This window comes from Acomys minous (assembly GCF_964271855.1).
Source record: "Acomys minous genome assembly, chromosome: 15".
In the NCBI taxonomy this organism is placed as follows: domain Eukaryota; kingdom Metazoa; phylum Chordata; class Mammalia; order Rodentia; family Muridae; genus Acomys; species Acomys minous.
This window is the reverse complement of record NC_140497.1, coordinates 69,199,151-69,225,909: the sequence shown is the minus strand read 5'-3', so window position 1 is coordinate 69,225,909 and position 26,759 is coordinate 69,199,151. Positions and strand designations below refer to the sequence as shown.

At 38.6% G+C, this 26,759-nt stretch overlaps 1 protein-coding gene and 1 long non-coding RNA gene across 3 annotated transcripts in view; one reads left to right on the top strand and one right to left on the bottom strand.

Moving 5' to 3' along the window:
• Nucleotides 1–26,759, bottom strand: part of LOC311585394 — a 37,667-nt gene that overhangs the window by 8,913 nt on the left and 1,995 nt on the right. For both annotated transcript variants that reach the window (XR_014775212.1, XR_014775213.1), the window contains exons 2-5: nt 25,600–25,807; nt 22,282–22,460; nt 20,562–20,736; nt 14,270–14,425 (exon numbers count right to left, since the gene is read on the bottom strand). This is a non-coding gene — a long non-coding RNA (uncharacterized lncRNA). The remainder of the gene's footprint in view (nt 1–14,269; nt 14,426–20,561; nt 20,737–22,281; nt 22,461–25,599; nt 25,808–26,759) is intronic.
• Nucleotides 1,291–16,389, top strand: GNRHR (gonadotropin releasing hormone receptor). Its single transcript, XM_084760540.1, has 3 exons — nt 1,291–1,884; nt 12,490–12,709; nt 14,288–16,389. Exons 1-3 carry the CDS (start codon nt 1,363–1,365, stop codon nt 14,530–14,532), a joined length of 987 nt encoding a protein of 328 aa, XP_084616666.1. The 5' UTR covers nt 1,291–1,362; the 3' UTR covers nt 14,533–16,389.

Below are 26,759 nucleotides of genomic sequence, written 5' to 3'. Positions count from 1 at the left end.
CAACCCTTTGCAGTCTAATAACTTAGCAGGCAACCAGTTACCACTAACCCAAAAGCTAAGACTGTCTTCAGACAGCATCTTAGACCTATTGAAAAGCTTCCCCTTTCTTGCTACAGTGGCTTTTCTGCTTTACCCACCAATGTATTTTAAACTTACCTTGATTTACGACTTTTTTCATATAGAAAAACTGTAAGACTTCACAAATTGCTTTATTACCAACAAAGGCTAAGAGAGTCTGTATAGTAGATATTCAGTAGCTCATTGCTAAGTAAATGAATAGCATGCAGCATGAAAAATAATAAACCAACAAAAATGTACCATCTAAACCAAAATGGCTGCCTTTACCCTAATAGCGTCCCTGCTTTGGGTGTGATGGAAACAAACTAGCTGGTAATCTGATAACAACAAATCAGGACTTACCAAATGATAGAGAAAGTCATACCAATGTTTCTATGGTTAAATATTATCATGAAGAAACACAAAAAGGATTCTAAGTAGCCTTAATGTGAGGTAATTATACATAATATACAAGGCTGTAAATGACCATATTATATAATTAATTCAGTTATAGGAATTATGCAAGTATCTAGTTTCCCTCCAGTATCGAGTTTCCCTGTTGATTTTTTATAATAACAAGTACAATATAAACCCAATTATAAAATCAAGGCAATAAAAAAAATTTTACTGTAATCTCACCATGGATATTCTGATAATTAAATCTGATTGATTAAACTTGAATCTAGATTAATTTGTACTAGGACTGGCTGCTTTTAATGGTTAAAGTACTAGCCTTCTGCCTTCTGTGGCATAGTTTTAAATTAACATATGTGCCCGTTGTGTGACTGCTCAACAATGTGCATTTTAAAAGTTATTGTTTTGAGAAATGTGGTCTTCAAGCAACAGATTTTTTAATTGGATCAGAATTTCCAAATCATGTTTCTGTATTTTATTTTGGATATGTCTATTCACAACAGTTTTTAGGAAAAGGTACTCATTAAAGTGAATTGGATACTATTATGAGTCACTTTTAACTTCAGAATTATACTTCAAGTGTTCTTCGCCTACGATAAAGCGTTATGAAGAACAGGCCATCTGCTGAGGCGGTACAGTTACACTTGGCCTTCAGAACGTGCTTGGCTTCTCCTGTTAGCACTCTTTTTGATTATAAACCCACAAAACAAGTTCACCTTGATCTTTCTCATTAAGTCCAGAGTATCCGGGGGAAAATAAATTTGACATGAATGTAAGCCTGTGAAGTTTCCAACTAAAGAAGGCAGAAATCAAACTGTGCTTTGTGCTCAGTTACAATAAAACATCAGAAGCAGCAGAGCCTCAACTCTTGAGGCCTGTCCTTGGAGAAATATGGCTAGCAATGTCTCCTTTGAACCGGACCAAAATCACTGCTCAGCCATCAACAACAGCATGCCCCTGATACAGGGCAAGCTCCCTACCCTAACCTTATCGGGGAAGATTCGAGTGACATTGACTTTCTTCCTTTTTCTACTCTCCACTGCCTTTAATGCGTCTTTCTTGTTGAAGCTGCAGAAGTGGACTCAGAGGAAGGGGAGAGGGAAAAAGCTCTCAAGGATGAAGGTACTTTTAAAGCATTTGACCTTAGCCAACCTGCTGGAGACGCTGATTGTCATGCCCCTGGATGGGATGTGGAATATTACAGTCCAGTGGTATGCTGGGGAGTTCCTCTGCAAAGTTCTCAGCTATCTGAAGCTCTTCTCCATGTACGCTCCAGCCTTCATGATGGTGGTGATAAGCCTTGACCGCTCCCTGGCCATCACTCGGCCCCTTGCGGTACAAAGCAACAGCAAGCTTGAACAGTCCATGATTGGCCTAGCTTGGATTCTCAGTGTTGTCTTTGCGGGACCACAGGTAAACCATTACTCCTGAGCTGGTGTGAATATGGTGATTTCCTACTAACCTTGAGCCAGGGCAGCACTTATATACTGTACGGCCTTTGAGAACAGGATCTCTGAAAGTCAGAGGGTAGACTTTAACCTGAACTACAGTGTTTTCTTGTGCAAACTTCTGAATCTGAGTTTCTACTGATTTATTTACAAAACGGCGTAGCCGTCTCCTGCCCCGCCCCCCCTCCCCGCCCCCCCGCCCCCCCGCCGGCTCTCATGATGATCTGGTAAACAGTTATTAATGTATCTAGTGTTATCTGTATTGCAATGTCACCTGAAATGTCTTCTCACAACTGACAACATCCCAAACCCTCCTCCTTTCTCATGCTTCCTCTTCTGTAGACTTGAAACAGTGCCTTGCTATGTTGCCAAGATTGTTCTCAGACTTAAAGCTATGGTCTCGACCTCTGACTAGCAGGAGTGATAGGTATGCTCCCATTGGCTCAGCTTCCTCTCTTTCCCCTTTTGTTCTGATTGAAGTGGATTTAGTGGTTAATGGAAAGAATGACTAAGAGATATGAAACTTATATAGAGGAAAATACTTAAATGTTTCTTACTTGAGATTTATCATGTGCCAACTAAGAATTCTGTCACTGAAACTGAGCAGAAACCACCTTGTTATGTTGCTCTTGACTAATTGTCCTGCAGAATTGACTTTTCAGAAATCAGATCAGTGAAGAAAACATGACTGACTTCTTGCAAATAATAAAGAGCCTGCCATTAACAGATGTATAAGTTGTTTTTATGCTTTCTAATGCTCTATATGAAAAACCAGGGCATTAGAATGTCATAAGATGTAAGAGTTCTCTAATATCCAACAAAAACTTACCTGAAAAAAAAATTGGAATCTGTCTAGACATCCTAATCTGTCTACCTGCCTAAAAAACAAAACTGCTATGTGGAACTCAGTAAGCGTTGTAAAGCACCAAGTCACCGAATTGTGAGGAGAGGTATTTAATTAATATGTGTCAAATGGCAGAAGAAATGAGAAAAACTGAAATGCTTTTATTTGCCTGGAGAAGAGCTTAGTTACTCCTACATGGACAATGCATACTAAGAGTAACTTTCACAGACATGTCCCTTGAAATGAGGTTATTTAGCTAAGGTTTATGTTCTTACATTTTCCATTTTTCTTCCTTAAAGTATGAGCAATGCTTACTCGTTAGTTTTCTCAAAGAAGATAAACAGAAGCGGGGGGCATTCTTTGTGAAGACAAAGTATATGTAAAACTAATACAACTAGATATGAAAAACTCAAAAATATACAAGTATAAGAAGACAAGGAAGTAGCAAATTTAATGAAATGATTAGGAAAGGTTTAGAGGGATGAAAAACTAAATGAAGGCTCTTACATATGTTTTAAAGAGGACTAAAAGTTTCAAATTTGTTTGGTTGAAGTGCAAGGTTGAAAGCTATGAACAGTGAGAAACTGTATAAGTAGTTTCCCTTTTTTCAGAGCTGCAAGTGTACTATGTATTTGTCATAAAATACTGTGATTGTGTTTGCCATGTAGAAGTTAAAATACTTGTGCTAAATTAAATTAATATTTATAGTGCCTGATAAAATACTTAGCAGAACACAAGGTAAACATTTTAGTACGTACACTTTGCATTAAGTCCAGTCCTAAAATGTAATTATTTTTAAAAAGCATAGCAGTATAAAATTTGGATCTATAAAAGAATGAGAAAAATAACTTTTAATTATACTAAAAAGGCCCTAAATTAATGAGAAAGACTGACAGCTTTCATGGATTCTGTATAATGAATAAATGTAGCACTTCAAATTTGTTTTAATAGCCAAATAATAAATGTGAATATCTACATGGTAGAAAGTGATATTTTGATACATCACATTTTTTTAAAATTAGATAAGATAATTAGAATAAATATAGCTTCACTCTAATGTGACTTTTTAGAACATAAACATTTTAACAAAATATATGTAGGTCCAAGCAGTAGAATGAGACAAAAATAATTTTGAGTCATCTAGCAAGGATGTGATTAAACTAAGGGTAGGGTGATACCAGAGGAATCAAACACTCTGCTAACATGCCTCAGGATGGGCTCAAATTAGCTATGTAGCCGAGGATGACCATGAACTTCTGATCTTCCTGCTCCATTTCCTGTATGGGGGGATTACACGTCAGTAACACAGCATCCAGTCTGTGTGATGATGGAGATGAAACTCAGAGCTTTGTACCTGCCAGCCATACTCTTTCAGCTACGAGACTCTGAGAAAGTTACTTAGCTAGTTTAAAAGAGTAATGGAAAGCCTGCTGTAGTAGGCTTACAACTGTTACCTGGTGTGATGCATTCTTTCAACACCAGCACTTAGTAGGCTGAGGCAGAATCATGGAAAACCAAAGGCAACCATGGCTAGATGGCTCAAAACAGACAAATGCAAAAGCCATTTTAAGAATAAGTTATATTAGATGTAAAACTACCCACTATAATTCTTTACTTCTAAATTTAATTTTAGTGATCTCTACCTATTTTCTTTTCCTCATAATAAGTTTTTTTTAAGTTAGCCAGAAAAAAAACCCTGAAATATGAGGCTATTTTTTTCTTTAAGAATGAGTTAAAGGCCATGCTTACATAGAAAAGGGATTATTCAAATTTTTCAAAATTTCATATTGCATTCATACTAATCAGTAAACTTTCTCACAGAAGTATGCTGCCCACTGAAAGCTATTTGTGCCAGGACAGGATAACTCACATCTTAAAGTTATCATTTCTAAAAGTGAGTTACAAGAGGAAGGAAGAAGGAAAAGGAGAGGGAAGACAGGGAATGAGCCTTGGGTGGAGCTCTTATTTACGACCACACATTTCCTGGCTTAGGTGTGGCTGCAAATAATTAAGAGTCTCATTCCTTAATGAGAGTCATCTAAGACCACAGGAGTGCAGAGTCACAAAGAATTTGCAGGAAGAATCCGTGTTCCTGGCTTAGCTTGTTCATATGAAGTATTACCAAAACAGCTTTTAAATTCTATAGTTAACACAAGCCTGTAGGCAAGAAACATGAGGCATTCCTTAGTTTCTGGAGTAAGGAAGTATGGTTTGAAGATACGTGTAGACTTGCCTTGACACATGAGCTAATTTACTAAGTAAAATGCACTTCTGAGCTTGACAAGCAGCTTAAATTCAATAAATACTTACCTCCCATGAGCAGCATTGCCAAAAATTGTTTAAGGCACAGTAGTAGCATGCTAGACTCAGTAGTAGCAATAATAATAAGATGATAAATAATACTTGATGACAAAAATGTGTGTCAGAGTTGTGGTTAAGCAATATTTCATGAATGTTCCCAACAACAATATAAAATTTTTTATTCTTCTTCTTTTACATGAACAGGTTAAGTCCATGAATATTATATAACATGCTCAGGGTACGTCTAGTGAGCAGAAATTTTAATATATTACAGTTAGTTCTATAGGCAAAGTATAAATCACACTACTCTATTTGTTCAAACGGCTATTTACCTATCTATATCTAGGAACCCAATTAATATTAGACATAGACATAAGAGATAAACATAAAGATTACATTGCATTTGCATGTGCATAGGGATCATTGCTCATAGGATATAGAAATAGATATTTAAAGGTAAAAATACAACTTGCTTAGTCTATTTAGTGTTGCTTGTGTGTGCATGAAATCTGGGTTGAAAACTTACTTGGTACTGGATACCAATCAGGGGACTCATTCCTTGGAAGGATTAATTCCCCTTTTCTCCACTGTTGTTAATTGCTTGTAGTTCTTTGTTGACAGGTGGGACAAATAAGATCTCCCTTTCCAAAGTAGTGCGTCTATTGCTTTTATCATATTTCAGGTTGTTTTTTATGCAGCTCTATTGTTAAGGTATCATTGGTGCAGTGACATGATCATTTCTAGAAACAAACTCTCACAACATACTTCCTAGTCTGCTTTATTTTTTTCTCTAAAAGATCATCAAAATTTTACTAATCTTCACCAGAAGCTGAGATGCATAGCTGTAATCCCAGCACTTGGGAAACAGAGACAAGCAGATCACTGTGAGTTTGAGGCCTGCCTGGTCTACAAAGTAAGACTAGGACAGTCAAGGCTACACAGAGAAACTTTGTCTCAACCTTCCCCCTAAAATATATATTGATCTTTAAAACCCAAATTTTCTAAGTATCCGGATTAAAACAGTCTGTGATGCTCTGGTTGAGACTTAGCACTCAGAACCAGAATTCTCGGGTACTACGTCTGGCTGTGAAGACCCTCTGGAAGTCTCGGCATATGTCCTGTGCATATCTAGACAAACCTGCATTTTGTCCTTGACACTATCCTGTATGCTAGTTTCTCTGCTTGAAGAAACATAAACCTATACGTGCTTGCCTATAACCTCAGCACAAAAGATAAGAGGCTAAAGGTTACTTTTGTTTGTTTGTTTGTTTTTGTTTTTCGAGACAGGGTTTCTCAGTGTAGCCTTGGCTGTCCTGGACTCACTTTGTAGATCAGGCTAGCCTTGAACTCACAGCGATCCACCTGCCTCTGCCTCCCGAGTGCTGGGATTAAAAGCGTGCACCACCACACCTGGCGAAAGTTACTCTTAACAGTACTGCTTATTCTAGGCCAGCTTGTCTAAAACCAAACCAAAGACTGGAAACTCAGAGTTCCATTTGTAGCTCAAGGCTTTGCATTGGTTAGTCCATATTTACTGTCCAGTGAATGGACAATAAGCACACAGTCAGGCTAGCCCAGGATTTGATATCTTAAGGGCCAAAGATCAGTAGGTGATTCCTTCATGCATTCCTGGGCCACGTATAGCCAGAGCTTTTAACTACTACACTCTACCATAGTGGGCTTAAAGCAACAAATGCATATGAGAGAAAAATATGTAGTATTTATTGATGTATGACTAAATACTTAATGGGCACAATGAAACATTGTGTGCCTCAAATGTTTATAATTATGATGGTTGAGCTCTATCCAGTGTTAGCTTTGTAAGCACAACTCCAGGGGCTTTGCATGTGACAACTCAGTTGTCCTGACACCACTGAGAGAAAAGGGCTATTGTGATCTCTACTTTATAGCTCAAGAAACGGAAGCTGATTACACTTAGGAAAATTCAGGCTGTGTGATAGTTGGTTTGATAAACTGTGGATAGAAGATTATATTCTGAAAACAATTAAGTATCTTCAATTGCTTCCAAAGAGGAGAAACATAATGTTCTTGATTATAGCAAAATGAAACAAACACTGATAAGAATGAGAGTCATGGATAAGGGAGAAAAAAATAAACAGAAATTGAAGACAGAATGCAAGGACACAGGGACCACTGAGAGCAAAGTGAACTCCTATATTAGTCACTCAAATGAACATAGTGCAGGAAACAAAAGAAGCTGAAGCAAGGCTAAGAAGAATGAACTTATGGGTAATATTTGAATCCTTATATACCTTCCTGAACTTCTGGTTTAAAACTAATTGGTCTATCATGTATTATGGTTATGACATAAACTCCATATTATCCAATTAATAAATTGCTCAATGCAGTCAAAATATTGTATTCTAGGAAGAAGTAAGTATCTTCAGCTGCTTGCAAAGAAGGGAAGCAATGTTCTCGATTACAGCAAAATCGACACCAATAAGAACAAGAATAAGAGAGGAAAATGTATATACATGTGTTTGATCTGCAGCTTAAAACTAAATAAAGCCAGGATGAAAAGAATTATAACAAGAGACAGTTTATTTTGTTGTCTTTTTTCTTAATTATTCATTAATTTACATCCTGGTCATAGCTCCTGGTCCCACCTTCCCAAGACTCAGTTTGGAACCTGTTTAGATTTCTTGGTTTTGAGACTGATGATATGATCCTTTATCGCCCTCTAGTGGATTAATTTAAACTCTATTTTCCACTTGATAAAAGATCTGAAATTGAAAATCAATGCTGTAATTACAAATATAAGATACAAGTTTTTTTCTCTTCAAAATTTTTTTTCAGGATTCTTTCTAAATGAGCACACTCCACTCCTACACCATAACCTCTCCCAAAGCAAAGAAATCAAAGATTAAATAAATTCAAGTATCTGATTGAAAAAATATGGAGTATTATCTGTCATTTGACAATAATAAAAATATTTGTTCAACTTTCCTTGCTATAGATTTAAAGATGTTTGTCGTCTCTTCCTTTTATCTGGATAATGTTACACAGTAAAATGTTTCTCCAAAGAATACTTGGAAATGACAGAAAATAAAAAATGTTTTTCTTGGACCAGGAAAAAAAAAAAAGAATTGAGTGTCTACTAGAATTTACTTACTGGTTTATTTTTTCAAGACTCATTTGTGTGTGTTTGTGTGTGTGTGCGCGTGTGCGTGTGCTGCTCCTGAGAGCTACAAGAGGGCACGGGGTCCTCTGGTGCTACAGCTGCGGACAGTTGTGAGCCACCTGACTTGTGTGCTGGGAACCAAACTTAGGCAATGGTAGGTGCTAAGCCAGCACTCCAGCCCTAGGTTTTATTTTTGAAAATGAGTTACATTTCATTAATGTATTGAATTTGTGCTTTTTTAAACTTTTAGAATAAAGATATTTTAAAACAGGATTTCACACTCAGAGCAAGGTTGCAAGAACTATACAAAGATTTCTTAGATACTTTCACGCTACACATCAACAAATATTAGCATTTTCTTATTTGCTGTTGTCTTGGTCACTGTTCTATTGCTGGGAAGAGACGCTGTGACCAAAGCAATTCTTATAAAAGAAAGCACTGCATTGAGGCTTGCTTACAGCTTTAGAGGTTGGTGCATGAGCATTGTGGTGGAAAACCAATAGGCATGGTTCAATTTTGTGGTTGTCTAATTTACATCCATACACATTCATGAGTTCTTGGTTTCTTTGACAGTTTATCACTACTTTTTGTTTGTTGGGCTTTGTTTTTGTTTTCAGCAGGCTCTTGCTATGTAGCTTTGGCTGGCTTGGCACTCGCAACGCTGGCCTGGAACTCATAGAGATCTGGCTGTTTCTGCTTCCTAAATGTGGGGTTAAAGGAGTGTGACACCACATCCTGCTTTTACTGTTACTTCTTATTAGTTTCCTTCTTGCATCTTGATCAATAAACTGTCTCAGACTCATCCAACTGGATTTTAGTCTCTCTTTCATTATCAATTCTTCTCCAACCAGTTCCTGACTCTGGCACAGCCAACTGAAGAACATATTGTACTTTGTCTGCCTCAGGCTTTGGGCTGTCTACGCCAGTGAGCACTAGATACTTTGGTAAAGAGAGGAATTTATAAATCAAGCTGTATGGAGATGGCTTCAAATGTGGCAAATAAGCCACTGCGGGAAATGTCCTCATTTCTACCACAGACAGAATTCTGCCTAAAAATGGGCAAGCTCGGATGCAGGCAGAGTCGATGGCCAAACTCTGCCAAGACAAGATAAGTAAGTCCTCAATGGTTCCTGCCTCACAAATATGTGTGTCAAATATACTCAGCCAGAAGGCTGAAGATGAATCTCCAACGTCATAGAGAGTTTTAGGTGACTGTTCAGGCAGCAAACCGTCTCTGTCATCTTCTCATTTGGGAAGCTGCTAATCTGACTCCCTGTATACTGAGGTAATTAATTTTATTCCTTCTCAAGTCTCTGATGGGGTTGAAGACCAGATAGTTTAGTTTTTACAATGAAGCTTAGTTGTTTAGACGTTAAGATGATCTTAGGTCTAGATAGATGTTTTAAGTTGATAATAAGGATATGATATTGATTTACATTCTGAATTTTAGACTCACCAAGAGACAAAAGATGTTTTCTTCAAGGCTGCCAAATACAAATAGCCAAAATACTATGAATGTAACACACCACACACACACACACACACACACACACACACACACACACACATTTTATATATATATGTGATATATAATATAATAAAATAAATATATATAAATACATATTTTATATATATATAAAATACCTGATTGTTTCATGGTTCTTCTTCCTGTACATATTTTACTGTATATATGTGTAATAATGTAAATGTATATAGTAACAACATTTAATAAAAAATTGTAAAAATAAAAAGGAAACCACACTGCATCATTTCTAGGCTCTCATCATGGGTAAGGCTGGAAATAAATGTAAACATAAAGATACAAATAGGCATACTTCAGTGCTGTATAGCACTCCACTATGTAGTAGTCCCCCATAATTCATTCAGCCGCTGTTCTATAAAATGTCACATAGACTATCCTGACACTTTTTGGTTACAAATAATGCATCATCAGTGGATAATCTCCTGCACTGATATATTTACTTCCACATAATGGGTTTATGAATGTATGTAACATTCCTGCAAATGTCATGGCCAGCAGAGCAATGATCCATCAGAGGCAAGAAGGTAGTTCTGTTCAACACAGCCCAGTGGCCCGTGTTGATATCTGACCCTAAGTGGTTTATTTAGGAATATTTAAGCACAGTAGAATTTGCTTGCCTGGTGATAATTAACTCAATCCCGTGTGCAAAATGATCACATCAAAACTCTTTGTAAAGTATACGTGATCTTTTTCATAAGGACAGGTTCTATAGATTGACATGTGACATCTTCCACAAAGATGGATCTGTAAATTGGCACGCTCATGAGAAGGGTCTAGGGAAGGATCTGATGTAGCATCAGCCACGCAGAAAGCACAAAGGCACCGGGCTGTTAACCTCATCCACTCCCAGCCTTCTGGATGGAAAATCAATTGTACAATTTCCCCTTGTTCCCTACACTCGTCTGTGAGCACAAGGACCTCTGTGCCTCCCAGAGGCTGGATGATCCCACAGCCTTCATCTGCAGATGGAAAAGCCTTGGAAAATAAGAAACTGGATGATTCAAAGCAACAGAGACCAGTAATGCTGCACCGGTTTGAGACTGGAAGGCTGGAAGCTAAGTAGACAGTAGATACATAGAACAATACAAAACCTGGACTATCAGGAGCCTACTGTCTGAGGCAACGGCAGCAGCAAGGACATGCAACTCTAGACATGTGGAGAAATGCAGGCCCAAGTTTCCCTCTCTTTTCACACTTGCTCTATGTGGGCCTGAAGCTATAAGGCAATGCTGTCCACAGTCGGCATGGATCTTCCTCCCTCGGTTGGCTGAGCCACACATCAATCACTTCTGGAAGCACCTTCACAGACACAGAAATACGGTTTACCAGTGTTCTAGGCATCTCCCAATCCAGCCAAGTTGACAACCAAAGTTATCTATCAAATTTGTAATCATCAGTTATTGTCAAATATCCTTCCATAGTGGTTGTACCAATTTGCATACCCACGAGCAACACATACAAGTGTTGGTTTACCCAACATCTTGCCAAAACATGCATCACAGTACTTTCACAATTTTGCCAGTTCCATTAGTGAAAATGGCATTTTGGTGTAACTTATTGAGAGTTCTTTATTACTAAGGTGAACATATTGTTGCTGAGGTGTTTTCTCCATTCTTTTCTTTGTGGAAGAAAGGATTCAGTCAAAAGACTCTGAATGTGTAAGCAGACATCAAGCAGGCACTCTAAAGAAGTTGAAGTGATCTGTTACAAGGAGCTATCTGCACAATGAGTCCTGTGCTGTGGACTTTAAAGAAGCTTGAAAAACGCAGCATGGCTGTGGGTAAAGCCATGATGGACCAGATCTCCCTTTTCAGGCATTTCTTCCCATGACCCTCTAAAACAGGGTATAGGGGTAACGAAAACCACAAAGTGAAAGATACTATAATGAAGCTGAGGTCTTTTGAGGATTCCAGCACTTCTTCAGTGCCCATGTGTGGGAAACTTCCCAAGCACCACAGTTTTTGATACCATGGGAGAAGCCTACCTGCATCCCACAAAGGGGCACTCTAATGCTGGCTATATAGAGCTATCAGGAGACATTTTAGTTGTTGTGGTTGCCTCAGAGCTAACTTCTTTCTGAGACTGCTCAAGGTGACTTTCACTATTGAACTCATGGCTGTCAGCCAGTTAAAACTTTTTATCTTTAAAACTGAAGTTTTATACTGAAAACTGGTGCCCAGGTTTTATAATAACATTTAAAGCTATGAAAGATAAAAACAGGGTTACCTTCCACCAGCCTCTGCTCCCAATGTCTGTCTTCCACTCAATATTATCAGAATAGAAGGTTCTAAACCATGCACATGTTTTGACCATTAAAAAAAAGTCATAACATGTTATCAAGCCTCTCAATGTCTAAAACAAATGTATGCATTTTTATGGATACTTTCTAAAAGACATAGCTTTAAACACTATGGATATAGAATGAACAAAATCACTTTCAAGAAGCCTGCTCAGCATAACTAGAGAACCTTTTCTTTCTCAACTTGCAAGTGAGGTTTAAGTCTTTGAGTGATCCATGTTCTTCAAGGCTGAAATAATTCCACCAATTACAAAATTGTATAGGTTTATCCAAATTAACACAAGCACAGTTTAAGTGGATCGCACAAGTTTCGATGTAATTGTCAAAATGCAATGCCCAGGAATTTAGAAATGGGTTCATGTAGGGAAGCTGGAAGAATGAAGAAGGAATGCTTTCAGTAACTGGGGGAAAGACACACAACTTTTTCTTGTTTTTTCACAGTTATATATCTTCCGGATGATCTACCTAGCAGATGGCACTGGGCAAGCAGAAGTTTTCTCACAATGTGTGACACACTGCAGTTTTCTGCAATGGTGGCATCAAGCCTTTTACAACTTTTTTACCTTCGGCTGCCTCTTCATTTTTCCTCTTCTCATCATGCTAATCTGCAATGCCAAAATCATAATCGCCCTCACGCGAGTCCTTCATCAGGACCCACACAGTATGTATTCCTTAGATTTAAGAAACAATTGTAGACAAACAGTATTTAACTAACAGCAACACTGAGGCAGAGTGGTGGTGTATTAGGTACTGTGGCAAGCAGTTCAGAAATGTTAGGTTATTTAATAATTTGCCATCACCCTTTGGAATAATATTTTTACTATATACTCAATTTGTAGGTGAGGTTTCTTAATGGTGTCTCTTGCTTTCATTTTTCACCATGGAATAAAGAAACACAGGACAGATGGGGAGGGGCTCAGAAGATTCATGCACAGTAATAGTTGATGGGGGAGGTACAGACATTTTCTACAGTGGTATAGTCACTTCATAAGGTGCCATTGCTCCTATAAGCAACTCTACTGGCTGGTTTCATGTCACCTTGACACAACCTGGAGTCATCAGAGAGGAAGAAGCCTTCGTTGAGGAAATGTTTCCATGAGATCCAGCTGTAAGGCTTTTTCTCAATTAGTGATCCATGGGGGAGGCCCAGCCCAGCGTGGGTGGGGCCATCCCTGGGCTGATGGTGGCCCTGAGTTCCATAAGAAAGCAGGCTGAGCAAGCCAGAGGAATCAAGCCAGTAGGCAGCACCCTTCCATGGCTGCTGCATCAGCTCCTGCCTCCAAGTTCCTGCCTTGCTTGAGTTCCTGTCTTGATTTTCTTTGGTAATGAATAGTGATATGGAAGTATAAGCTGAATAAACTCTTTTTCCCCCAACTCGCTTTTTGATCATGGTATTTCGTTGCAGCAATAGAAACCCAAAGATAGAAACCTTCATAAAACTCACTAGGTCATTCAAAAAGGGGAGGAAGGGCATGAAAGTAGAAATGGGACTGATTGGGAGGAAGAAGCAGGAGTGGGAAGGGAGCAAGAGAGCTCCGGAGCAGGGAATGCATATGATTCACAAACCACACACACACACACACACACACACACACACACACACTCACACACTCACACATGCATACACACAAACACACACACACACACACACACACACACTCACACACTCACACATGCATACACACAAACACATACACACACACAAACACATGCACACACCATAATAAAGTTGTTATGTATAATTAATATTCATAAATAAAAACATTTTTAAAGGAAGAAAGGATAATTATTCTATTAAAACTCAGGATAAGCAGCAAAAATATACTGCTACTGGGCTACCAAACATCTGATGTCTACAATATAGCAAACAACTTCATATTTTAATTGTATGAATACCTCCATTTTTCAAATCTTCTTTGGTTTAATTAAAATTTAATTTTGGGAGTGCCCTACTCTTCATTCTTCCCGAGGAGAGAACTTAGTCTGAAAACATACTCTTGAGGCTGAGACAGCTTCATTCCTAGGCCAGGCTAGTCTCCTGCCTTTGCTTCCTTGGCAGGAGCACTACAAATGAGCACCGCCAAACCTGGCTGAGGTAGGGTAGAAATAGCTTTAAGTTAAAAATCAGTATTGGAACTATCTTTTTTATAATCGATAAAATTAATGAATCTTCCATTTTTGTGATTTCAGTTTTGTGAGAAAGTTGATGTTCAATACTTACTTTTTCTCTATTTAACAGAACTACAGCTGAATCAATCCAAGAATAACATCCCAAGAGCACGGCTGAGAACTCTGAAGATGACAGTCGCATTTGCCACCTCCTTTATTGTCTGCTGGACTCCCTACTATGTCCTAGGAATTTGGTACTGGTTTGATCCTGAAATGTTAAACAGGGTATCAGAGCCGGTTAATCACTTCTTCTTTCTCTTTGCTTTTCTAAACCCATGCTTTGACCCTCTTATATATGGATATTTCTCTTTGTAATTAAGACACTACACCAGAACTCATACAGAAGCAAGGAAACTAATTCCACCAGCTGAGCATAACCTCAAAGCTTGCAAGGCAGAGTTCAAGCCTAGGCTATCAACCTTGTTCTTGTAGAGTTTGCTGTTAGAGCCTCTAAGACCTTCAAAAACTACTGAAAACTGTCCTGAATCATAAGCTTCTGAACTCACTTCTGCCTTGTCTAATGTTTTACTGTATATAATTTGGGCTTCTTTTCGCTTCCTCCTTAAATAAAAATGTATAAATACTTAAAATAATCACATCCTAAGGTAAAAAGATACCAAAAAGTAAGGCTGGGAAACCACAACATGTTCACAACACCAGGATGGTTTGGGGAGTTTTTGTTTTTTGTTTTTTTTTCTCAAAAGGGGCTCAGCAGCAAAAACAGACTGGCACTATCACAACACCTGGAGCACAGAAACAGTAGAATTGCTGCCCGTAAGTCATCGGAAAAACCAGACTGAGACCATCACAACACCTGGAGCAGAGACAGTAGAATCGCTGCCCACAGGTCAATTTTTAACTCCAACCATTAAAAGACCTAATTTTCTCTTTTGCTTTAATAGAACTTTGTATTCTTGTTCAGCAATGAATCCCACAAGCTGGGCAATATTATTTACATGCAAGAACTTAAGCCAATTTACATGCTGCAGATTATGACACATCACCACATAATGGAGGTATATAAAAGGGATGTATTTTTTCATGGGCTATCAGAATATTCCATAGACTGTACAATATATGACATTTATGTTAACTGACTGCCATGAGTAGTATTTTAATACAACTAAGAAAATAAATATACTAATTATCTTGTAAGCAGAATATACAACCCATTTTAATAATACGGTGGGATTTTTGTGTACCTCCTTATCCTACTGAATCAGTTCCCATGAATAAAGGAGGACAGCCAATAAAAACACCAAGCAACTGTACAAACAAGAGGAGTTTTGAGATGTAAAAGGAACTCGAGGCAGGAAAGCAGACAATTCCCCCTATCTAGATCAAAGACAACAGTGGAGGGAAGAAAGGAAAAGTAAAACTATAAATGTGAAAACAACACCTACTGCTAAATAAAAATATGAATACAGTTCCCAAAAATATGTTTGGACAGTACCACATAATTCATTCAGCTCAGGTCAGGCTTATTTTTCTCATGAAAAAACGGGAAGAGGGGAAAATAAGAGTAGAACACTCACTTAGTTGGAAAGCCTAAGAACTTAAATTCAACAATTATCGAATAGATGTTGACATGAACTATGTAATGCCATACAAAACATGAGAGTAATTTGCAAATATGCTGGCTATGTGTGATTTATAGAAAGCACACTGATGACCAGTGGCAAATCCCTTCCCTTTCTTATTTTCTACTTTGGGTTTTACAGTATTGTTGAATTTTTTTTTCTCCGATTCTATCTTATTTTCCAATGCTCCCTCATTTTTATCTTCTGTGTTATTCATACTTTCAATTAAAAAACCACTAGGAGGAATCACCAGTAGAGTTCCATAGTTTAATAGAGTGGAATGCAAAGTTTTGGTGTGCTGAAGAAATGCTCCAAGTTTACACATGTACTCACGCAAAGACTGTATAGATGGCACAGGACATAGATAAGTTACAATAACAATCTTCCTAACACACTTACTCCTAAAATGATAATAAATATTATTTCTGGTTTTAAAGCAAAAATAATATATATGTACAAGGTAAACCTAAGGGCTTCACTATATCTCTGTTTAAAATATATGTCTCTCAGCTGGTTTCTTATGTGTTTAAGAAATGGTTCTGTTCAGGTATTGCTTTGGGCATTTTTAAGATAACATTTACTATAGGGCTATCTGGATACATAGCCTGGATAAATAGCTGAATTTATGTAGCCTATGTAAACATTTTATGTCAATGTATTTTTGTTTGTTTTAATCCTGTTTGTATTACTTTAGGTATTTACTATTATAATTCAAAGAAAGAATTTATCAACTAAGACAGATTGCCAAATAATTATTAAAAAGTTGAATAACCCCAGCTTAATTGTATGTGTATGTGCATGTTTGTGTATGTGTGTGTGGAAATTATTATAATAAAACTTATCTAATTATATTTGTATGTTCACATACATGAATGCAAATGTAAATATTGAAACTGTGTCACTTCAGTATGCTAAGTCATCCTTTTAAACCTCTAAATTTGTTGAAGATTCAGTATGTTTGGGAAAACTCACAATATTGTGATTTATAGCTAGCTCTCTACCCCATTTTTCAATTGGATTATTTGGTTTGGTGGTGTTTAATTTCTTGAGTTCTTTATATATTTTGGATATTAGCTCTTTTTCAGATTGGTGACGATCTTCTCCCAGTCTGTAGGCTGTCGTTTTGTTCTGTTGACCACGTCCTTTGCCTTACAGAAGCTTTTCAGTTTCAAGAGATCCCATTTGTTAATTGCTGATCTTAGAGCCTGAGCTGTTGGTGTTCTGCTTAGGAAGTTGTCTCCTGTGCCAAAGAGTTCAAGCTAAACAGAGAAAGTTTCAACAGAGGAATACTGAATGGCCAAGAAACACTTATCAGTGTCCTTAGTCATCAAGAAAATGCAAGCCGGGTGCGGTGGTGCACGCCTTCAATCCCAGCACTCGGGAGGCAGAGGCAGGCAGATCACTGTGAGTTTGAGGCCAACCTGGTCTACAAAGTGAGTCCAGGACAGTCAAGGCTACACAGAGAACCCCTGCCTCCAAAACCAAAATAAAAAAGAAAAGAAAAGAAAATGCAAGTCAAAATGAATCAGAGATTTCATCTTACACCTATCAGAATGGCTAAGATCAAAAACTCAAGTGACAGCACATGCTCCCTCCATTGCTGATGGGAGTGCAAACTTGTACAACCACTTTGGAAATCAATATGGCGCTGTCTCAGAAAATTGGGAATTGTTCTACCTCAAGACCCAGCTATACCACTCCTGGGCATATACCTGAAAGATGCTCCACCATACAAGGACATTTGTTCAACTTTTTTCACAGCAGCTTTATTTGTAATAGCCAGAACCTGGATACAACTTAGATGTCCCTTAACTGAAGAATAGATAACGAAACTGTGGTACATTTACACAATGGAATACTATTCAGGTGTTAAAACTGAGGATATCTTGAAATTTGCAAGCAAATGGATGGAACTAGAAAAGATCATCCTGAGTGACGGAACCCAGACCCAGAAAGACATGCATGGTATATGCTCACGTATCAGTGTATATTAGCCCAACATAGATGTCCTTTGAGAGACTCCACCCAGCGGGAGATCAGGACAGATGCTGGGACTCAACAGCAGATCTCTGAGTGTTCTTTGGAAGAGTAGGTGGATGGAAAGACCCAAAGGGGATCAGGAGTTCTACAGGGAGACTACCAAGGCTGGTTGATCAGGACTCAGGAGGGGCCTGCACAAACTAGTGCACCAACCAAGGACAATGCAGGTAGAAAATCTAGACACCCCCACCCCACCTCTATTCAGATGTAGCTGATGGACAGCTCATTCTCCATGGTGTGGGGGGAGGGCTGGTCAAGGAGCTGTGGGAGAGAAGAGCAGCAGCTGCCTCTGACATCAACTCTGGTGCCTTAGATTTTATCACTACCCCTAGGCAGCCTTACAGGCACACAGAGTAAGGGTATGCAGGCTGTCCTGATAAGACCTTATAGGCTGTGGTCATGAGGTGAAGGAGGAGGCCTGCCCCTCCATACCAGAGGCTTAGGGGAGGGGAATAGGGCAGAAGAGGGAGGGAGGTTGGGAATGGAAAGATAAGAGCGAGCAGATAATAATCAAGATGTAATGTGAATAAATTATAATAAATTTAAAAAATTAAATATATTGTGATTTATACATATAATAGAAATATGGATCTAAACTAAAGTTCATAGCACCAATTTTAAACTTGTGCTTTAAATGAATGTTATGTCACTCAACAGAGTATCCCAAATGTGATATTACATTCATATGTTGTATTATTATAGAAGATGAAGATTCTTTATAGAAAGAAAATATTCTACAGAGTAACTCTGATAAGTCGGATAATTAAGATTCTATTTTGGTTCTTCTCATCTTTCTTTCTTTTTTCCTTCCTTCCTTCCTTTTGTTCTTTCATGTGTGTGTGTGTGTGTGTGTGTGTGTGTGAGAGAGAGAGAGAGAGAGAGAGAGAGAGAGAGAGAGAGAGAGAGAGAGAGAGTGTGTGTGTGTGTTTTGAGATAGGGTTTCTCTGTATAACCCTGGCTGTCTTCGAACTCACTCTGCAGACCAGCCTGGCTTCAAACTTAGAGATTCGCCTGCCTCTGCCATTATCCACAATTAAGTGGAAAGTGGGGACTGACTTTCACACAAACTCTGGTGCCCCATATTTGACTACATCCCCTTGATGGGGAGGCCTGGTGGCACTCAGAGGAAGGATAGCAGGCTACCAAGAAGAGACTTGATACCCTAGGATCATATACATGGGAAGGAAGTCCCCCTCAGTCACAGTCATAGGGGAGGGGAATAGGGTAAAAGCGGGAGGGAGGGAGGAATGGGAGGATACAAGGGATGGGATAACAATTGAGATGTAATATGAATGTTATCAATAAAAAGAAAAAAGAAAAATTGTATTTTCTTAAGCAATTCTTTTTTTTTTTCAAGATGTTAAAGAGACTAAACAAAATTGTACATTGATTGCATCAATTCATTTTCAGACTGTTAGGGAAAACAGTATCTTGTAGGATGGAGTGGTAGGTATCTTAAACACTATATTCCAATGAGAATAAACAACAGAACCAAATTAGGACTTCCTTAGTGAATCTGTCTCATAACTTACATGGCCATCACAAATAAATTACATTTTAGACTTATAAGACATTTTTAGAATTCATTTATTTTATCTATGGCCTGTATTTTTAATTATTTACTTTTATTTTATGTATACGAATGTTTTATCTGAATGTGTATCTGTGTACCATGTGTGTACTTGGTGCCTGTAGAAGCCAGCAGAGAGCACTGAATCCTCAGGAACTGGAGTTACTGGAAGTTGTTAGCGGCCATGTGAGTACCAAGAATCAAACTGGGCCTACTGCAAGAGCAACAAGTAGTCTTAACCACTGAGCTATTCCCTGAGACTATTTGTGGCCTAAATGTAAACAGTCTCAACGGTTAGAGATCTAATTGCTAATGAAGAAAGAAAAAGAAAAGAAATAAAATACAAGCCAACTTAATCTTTTCTTACAATTGCCTGAAAAAGTCAAGTATAAAATAATTAGTTTCATTTTTGATGTTAGAAACCAAATGCATGCTTAGAAACACCAGATATATGTGAAGATTTTATCTACTTACTGTAGTATGATTTAATTTTTTTCCTCCCTTGTGGTTATCTACAGTTCCATAGTCTCAAACTAAACTTATACTGCTTTTATAATAGGAAGAAAACACAATAAAATCTGTATTTGTGAATTTCCTTTATTATATGCATCACTCTTTTACTAAGATGTGTTCTGCTGTAAGGAAAGGAAAGTATCAAAGCATAAGGAAGGGTGAATTCAGGAAGCAAATACAATACAGGAGAGGGGGGGTAGTAGAGTAGGGGAAGTAGGGAGGGGAGTGGAAGAAAGGAGAGGAGAGGAGAGGAAAGAAAGGGAAGGGAAGGGAAGGGAAGGGGAAGGGAAAGGGGAAGGGAAAGGGAAGGGAAGGGGAAGGGAAAGGGGAAGGGGAAGGGGAAGGAAAGGAGAAGGGGGAAGGGAAGGAAAGGGGAAGGAGGAAGGGGAGGGAGGGGAAGGGAGGGAATTCCAGTAGAATTGAAAGGAGGTAGATGAAAAGATAAAAGGATCTAATTTGAAAGAGACCATATGACAAGAAGGTCAATTGGGGAAGGGAAGGGAGGGGAAGGGAGGGGAAGGGAGGGGAAAGGAAGAGAAGGGAAGGGGAAAGAGAAGTATTGAGATTTCTCAAACCAGAAGGGGCATAGTCATTTTTCATATCAGACCATGTCCAAAAGTAGGCATGCAAAACTCATTCACCAAGAACTTTGAGTGAGATCCTTTGCTTATACTGGACTTTTCTTTCCCAACTAGAAGCTGGTGGTCACTATTGTACGTTTCAAAAGGCAACTTCTCATTGGGTAATTTTCTTTCCTAAATCCTCAGCACTTTATTCTGTATCAAACTGTAACATGGCCATCCTTAAGCCAAAGATCTATAGAGAAAAAAATGAGATCACCACTAATTACTTTTTCAAAACAAAACTGAGACTGTAAATATTACAAATTTGAATAGCACAGAATTAAAAATACAACATAAAGACTAAATGCGCCACTTGTTACATAGTAGTTGCATAGCATACATAGCTTTTAAGAAAGCCTGAGAGATGATCCAGCAGTTAAGAGTCCTTACTGGTTTTATACAGGATCCTAGATCAGTTCCCGTAAAAACATCAAGGACTCACAGCCTCTTGAAACTCTACCTCAAGGAGACCTCATGCTCTCTTCTGGCCTCTAAGGACACTGCATTCACATGCACACAGTCTCCCATAGACAGACAGACAGACACACACACCGAAAGAGGGGGGGGGGTTGAAATCTTTAATAAAATTCTTAGCCATAATTGGTGGCATGACCTTTTTATTCTGACATTTTGGAAGCAGAGTTAAAGAGATCTCTGGGAGTTTAAGGCTAGTCTTGTCTGCATAGCAGGTTGAAGGATAGCTGGTGCTACATAGCAGCATGGCAAAATACACAAAAATAGAAATACTTAGCAATATCTTAGCTTCATCTCCTATGATCCATTTATCTACTCTCTTTTTACTGAAAAATTTCAAGATATGTCTGCATCTGTAAGTTTTCCTTTCAATCTCTAACCCTAATAACTTCATATTGGTCTTACTCAAGTTCTCGATAAGGGCACTAATATTATCTGAATATCAACACTAATAGTTTGATTTATTGTAATGTTCATTACTATTCAAATGCTTTTCCATCCTCTCTGAAAAGAACTCAGGTGGAGAAGAACAGGACTATCTCTGGTGAGTGCTTTAGAATTCCAGTAAAATTGAAAAGATAAGAGGATCTACTTTGAAAGAGACCATATGCCATATGACAAGAAGGTTGGCAGCACAACCAGTGTCTTACCATAGGCTACACACATAGGCTCCATGAATTTAACAAAAAAAAATGTTTTTCACAATCTGGCTCTATTCCTGATTTTTCATTTCACTTCATTTCATTTCATTCCTGTGTTCATTTCACATAGTAGCCTAACAAAGTAGACAGAGAGTAACCATTTTTTTAAAAACAGGGGCACAAAAACAATACTGCTATGAGGCCTCTTTCAGAACCTTACCGAAGTGTAATCAGCATCCATAATGCTACCTTATACCATCACATTTGAGATTCTGGGACTACCATATAAACAGCATGCACAAAGACTGACCCATAGCAGAGTCTGACAGCTATGTTCAGTGAATAAATCACATCATATCATCATCATCATCATCATCATCATCATCATCATCACTCAGAGCCTTGTTTCTTATCCCTGTCAAGTGAAGCCTTCCCCTTTTCAGACATCCACACATCATCTATTGAGTGTTCGTAGAATCAGGCATTGCCCCCAAAACAGTACTGAGTTACTGAGTTACTGAGTTCTCATCTCAGTGACACTTGTCTGTCATTTTTCTTCTCCTCAGCATAGTAGTACTCTATTCTGTAAAAGTAACTTTCATTCACCAGCTGAACAAGCTCACCTTTTCTAGTTCTTTCTGACGTCTGGCTGGCTGGTTCACCTCAGCTCTTCTGGCTCAAAACTCCTCTCCAGGCTGACTACTTCCTGGTGGTTCCCGTCTGACTCATCGGCAGTGACCTCACGTTGAATAAGGCTTACAAATTAGCTGAGTTAAGGGCAGCTCTTTTTGTTCTTCTTGAGCTGGTGACATTAAAAATAAGTTGTTTTGCTTGACAGTTGGTAAAATCTTTATAAGTTCCCTAGCATTCTCCATCAACTTCCTTAACATTGGCTCAGGCTTTCATCTCCTTCTACCCTGAGTATTATACTTCTATTAGGAAAGTGGTCCTTTTTATATTTGTGGACAACACTTGACCTGACATTAAGCATCCACTACATGATTACTTAAGCAGAATTTCAGCTAGATTAAGTTGGTCCATTACCATTTCTCTCAGGTTTCAGTGTCCTGAATGTCTGTGTGTTAGAAATCCATGCCAATTCACTCTGTATCTCTGCACCTATCCCTCTCTGAGCTTCAATTTTTGTTGCTTGAAAACCCCATTGCAAACATTTTCTGTAGCAGATATTGCTAAGCTAGGCAAATCAACTAGATGGTGAGATGTGATCTCTGAAGAAAACTGTGGTTCTTTGCCTACATTATTAGAGTAATGTTTTTCACATGTAGGACAGCTGCACTGCTGTTGGTGACTATGGTTTACAGGTCAGTGCTTCCCTGACTTTAAGGCGGCCATCTTTCATCAGCCTTACTGTGCTGTTACAGGAGAGACTGTCAAAGCAAAGGAGATCGGTTCTCCCTGAGCAACACAGAAGGCAGAGCTGAGGCCTGGGCCTGCAGAAACCACAAATTTTGTGCCAAGAGGGCATCTGTTCACTGTGTATAGAGGTGGGGAGATCAGAAGGGGAATATTTTAAGCTCTGCATCTGTTGATACAGAGAGAGAGAGAGAGAGAGAGAATGAATAAGGAGTACTTTATTCTAGAGCCAAATATGAGTGACCATGCTCTGAGAATATGTATTTAAGTTACTCTTATAAGCATGATCCAATGTGGTAACTGTTTTTCATAAAGCTTTTATGGTATAGAACAAAACTCATAAATGAAAAAAAAAACTTAAAAGTGCATTGCTGGAACCACACGCGGTTGAGTTGCACAAAAGCAGAAAAGTCTCCTCTGCAAGCCTTAGACGCCATCTGATGACATTCTTACCCTTTGACTTAGTTGAGGCTAGGAGTCTACCAGTGCATTCCAAAGCATTTCATCTGACTGAACAAGAAAGTTAGGCCCAACACAGAAGTAAGCAGTGAGAGGGCTAAGCTAGCCCAAGATAACTTGCCTCTCAACCTGAAGCACTTCAACTCTCCACATTCACACAACATTGGCATCACCTACACATAGACTGCTGTGTAAGTACCGCGTGCTAACCAATCCCTCCACTGGAGCATTCCACATTCACACCAATTCTAACCAGTCAATCAGCCTTCTGGAATTCTTAACGCAGTGTGTCTTTTTTTTTTTTTTTTTTTAGCTTTAGTTGGCACATACCCTAGAGTAAAAAAAGAGGAGATCATTGTGGATTCTAGAGAAGAGGAGGAAACAAAGAAAGAAGTATCCGATATCCATTCCCTCCTTTGCCATATCTAGTTTCTAGCTGTCCTCAATCACCAGTTATCTGTTCAGATAGTGTGTGTGTGTGTGTGTGTGTGTGTGTGTGTGTGTTCATGTGCGTATGGATGATACAGTGTCTGTATAGATGTGAGAGAAGAACTCAAGAGTTGGTTCTTTCTTTCCTCCATGTGGGACCTAGAGATGGAACTCAGGTCCTCAGACTTGTCAGCAAGTTACCTTACCTGCTGAGCATCTTTCTGGACACTGTCTTTACTCTCAAACGTGATCAATTATTCATAAGTAACTTTCTTTACCTTTTAGATTTTTCAGAGTTTGAAACAAATGTTTATAATAAGGTATTTTGGATATAAAACCCACATCTGAACATGGTATTCACTTGCTTCATATAACCTTATATTTGTCATAATCATAACCTGATGGCAATTTTGTATAATATTTTTAGTACACATATGTTTCGACTGTAACCGGTCACAAGAAGTCAGGTATAGCATCTAAGACTCAAAAGGTTTTGGATTTTGCAACATTTCAGATTTTAGAATTTCCAATCAGGGATAATAAGGAAAACCTATGGTAAAACTCTGGAAGAGGAAGAGGCATCTCACCTTTTCTATGTAGGTTACCTCACTCTTGGTCAACACTAATTATGCTCTTCCTACAACATACAGAGGATCCTATGTATTGACCAGTTATAATGTATAGCTATACCTGAGTTACGACAGACTCCTTATGCCAGCGCAAGCAAAAATAAACTTTGTCAAAAATAAACTAAGAGTGGAAAGAGGTGTCACTATTCAGGAAAGATTCAAGGTGGGAACCACAGACTGATAAAGAGGAGCACAGGCCAGAATTCAGTAAAGGAAGTCCCACTTAGGCACAGAGAGATTCAAGCTATGAATAGAGGAAGCAGGTTAGACAGCACAAAATACGGTCCTAACTTATAGGCCCACATGTTGGACCAGCAGGGAACCCTGTTGGGCATCAAACTCTTAGCACCATCCCTCAGAAGAAATGCTGAGTGGGGTCCAACAAGAGGTAAGAGGCTTGCTGATATTTGATGTTCTCTGACCTGAAGGATCGGGGCTATCAAACCAAGGAGAAAAGAAAGGTAAGAAAGATGATCTTCATATTGTGTCAGTCAAGTAAAAAAAAAAAAAAGAACGCATACAATGAATTAATGTTGAAGAGAACAGGAAGTGGACACTGGTCAGGCAGCTTAGGGACAGGAACCTTAATTCTTGTTCTTGGCCAAAAATTACTTGATTTTCTTCTAGCTGAGTTAATTGTTCCTAATTTCATCTTGTGTTATATTTTTTTCCCTTCTACACAACTTGAGTGAGCCCACTGCCTGGAAGCTATACATGATACGTGACCAAAACTGAGTCACCTGGGAACTACAAAGTCCCCAGGGATTTGGTATCTATCACAAAGGCCGTCTCTGGTTCTGGGAAGAATGTCTCTTGCTATTCCCTTATAAGGCCTGAAGGATAACAGGGATCTCTAAGCTTTCAGCGATCTCCAAATTCCATCACAGTGGATGTTCAGTTTCAACATCTGAGTCTGGGTGACATAAGCATGTGCAGCCTGCAGCATACGCATTCCAGCGCACAACCCGTATAAGTAGATGACTATTAAGGTTTTAATAAAGAGTTGTTCCTTTACAAAACTTTACTTTTACCTCTGGACTAAATAGTTACCTTCCAATCAGCTCAGATTTTAGGACAACACCCTCGGGCAAAGATCTTGCTCAAAGTTCAGGGACCTGTGTACCGAAACCGACCTGACTTCAGCAATCAGTTCTTAGCTGTGAGGTTGGTGGTCCAGTTCAATTATTACACTACAACAACAGGATGTAGCCACTGCGTTCACATATCCATACATGTACACAGACACATAGCACGGAGGCTGAGAAAAGAAGACAGACAGTCCACATCAGGGTGAAGAATTAACGGGTGAAGAGATGACAGGCACCAGGCCACTTTTTTTTTTTAACGCCACATAACAAGGACTAATAGCCTTTTAAGTTAGCAAAGTTTCCCTTAAATCCATGGAAAACAAAGATCACCTTGGAGTAAGGAAATAAAAAAAAAGTTCTATTTTCCCTAAGAGCAGTAATAGATACAGATGAAGTCAGACATAAAGTTAGTAAAATTGCTCTTAAGAACGCGTTTTATCATATCATAAAATTCTCTGCCTTGAGAAGCTATGGACTTCACTCACAGAAAACCATTTTAGCTAAAACCATAGATTTTCAAACACTTCACTGTTTGAATTTCCCACAATAAGATGACTCTATCCTTTGTTGTTAGAAGATCCACATCACTTTGTCAAAAGAAATAGCTTCCAGCCGGGCGTGGTGGCACACGCCTTTAATCCCAGCACTCGGGAGGCAGAGGCAGGCGGATTGCTGTGAGTTCGAGGCCAGCCTGGTCTACAAAGCAAGTCCAGGACAGCCAAGGCTACATAGAGAAACCCTGTCTCGAAAAACCAAAAAAAAAAGAAAAAAAAAAAAGAAAGAAAGAAATAGCTTCCACCCTCAACAAGTAGCAAAACCATACTCAAGAAATTTGTGAACTTAATTCGCATCCATATATTGTAGTTTCCATGAAAGTGGTGTCCCGGGTCCATGTTGTAGTTCAGACCTAACACAGACCCTTTAACTAGAGCAGGATTTTTTTTTAGGGGGGAGGATTGCTTATTCGTTTGTTTATTTGTTTTTAGCCTATCAGAATACTACTTCATATTAATGCCTCCTAAACTTTATGCTTCCCTAAAGTCCTACAATAAATATGTGCTAATCACTTGTTTGGAAAAGTAATCCACGGTTTCTCTAGTCAATTTGTTCCCTCCTTGCTAG

Coding starts and splice junctions, on each gene's coding strand:
- GNRHR (XM_084760540.1), top strand. CDS start 1,363: ATGGCTAGCAATGTCTCCTTTGAACCGGACCAAAATCACTGCTCAGCC. Junction 1,885..12,489: donor TTGTCTTTGCGGGACCACAG/GTAAACCATTAC, acceptor GTTTTTTCACAG/TTATATATCTTCCGGATGAT. Junction 12,710..14,287: donor CCTTCATCAGGACCCACACA/GTATGTATTCCT, acceptor TCTATTTAACAG/AACTACAGCTGAATCAATCC.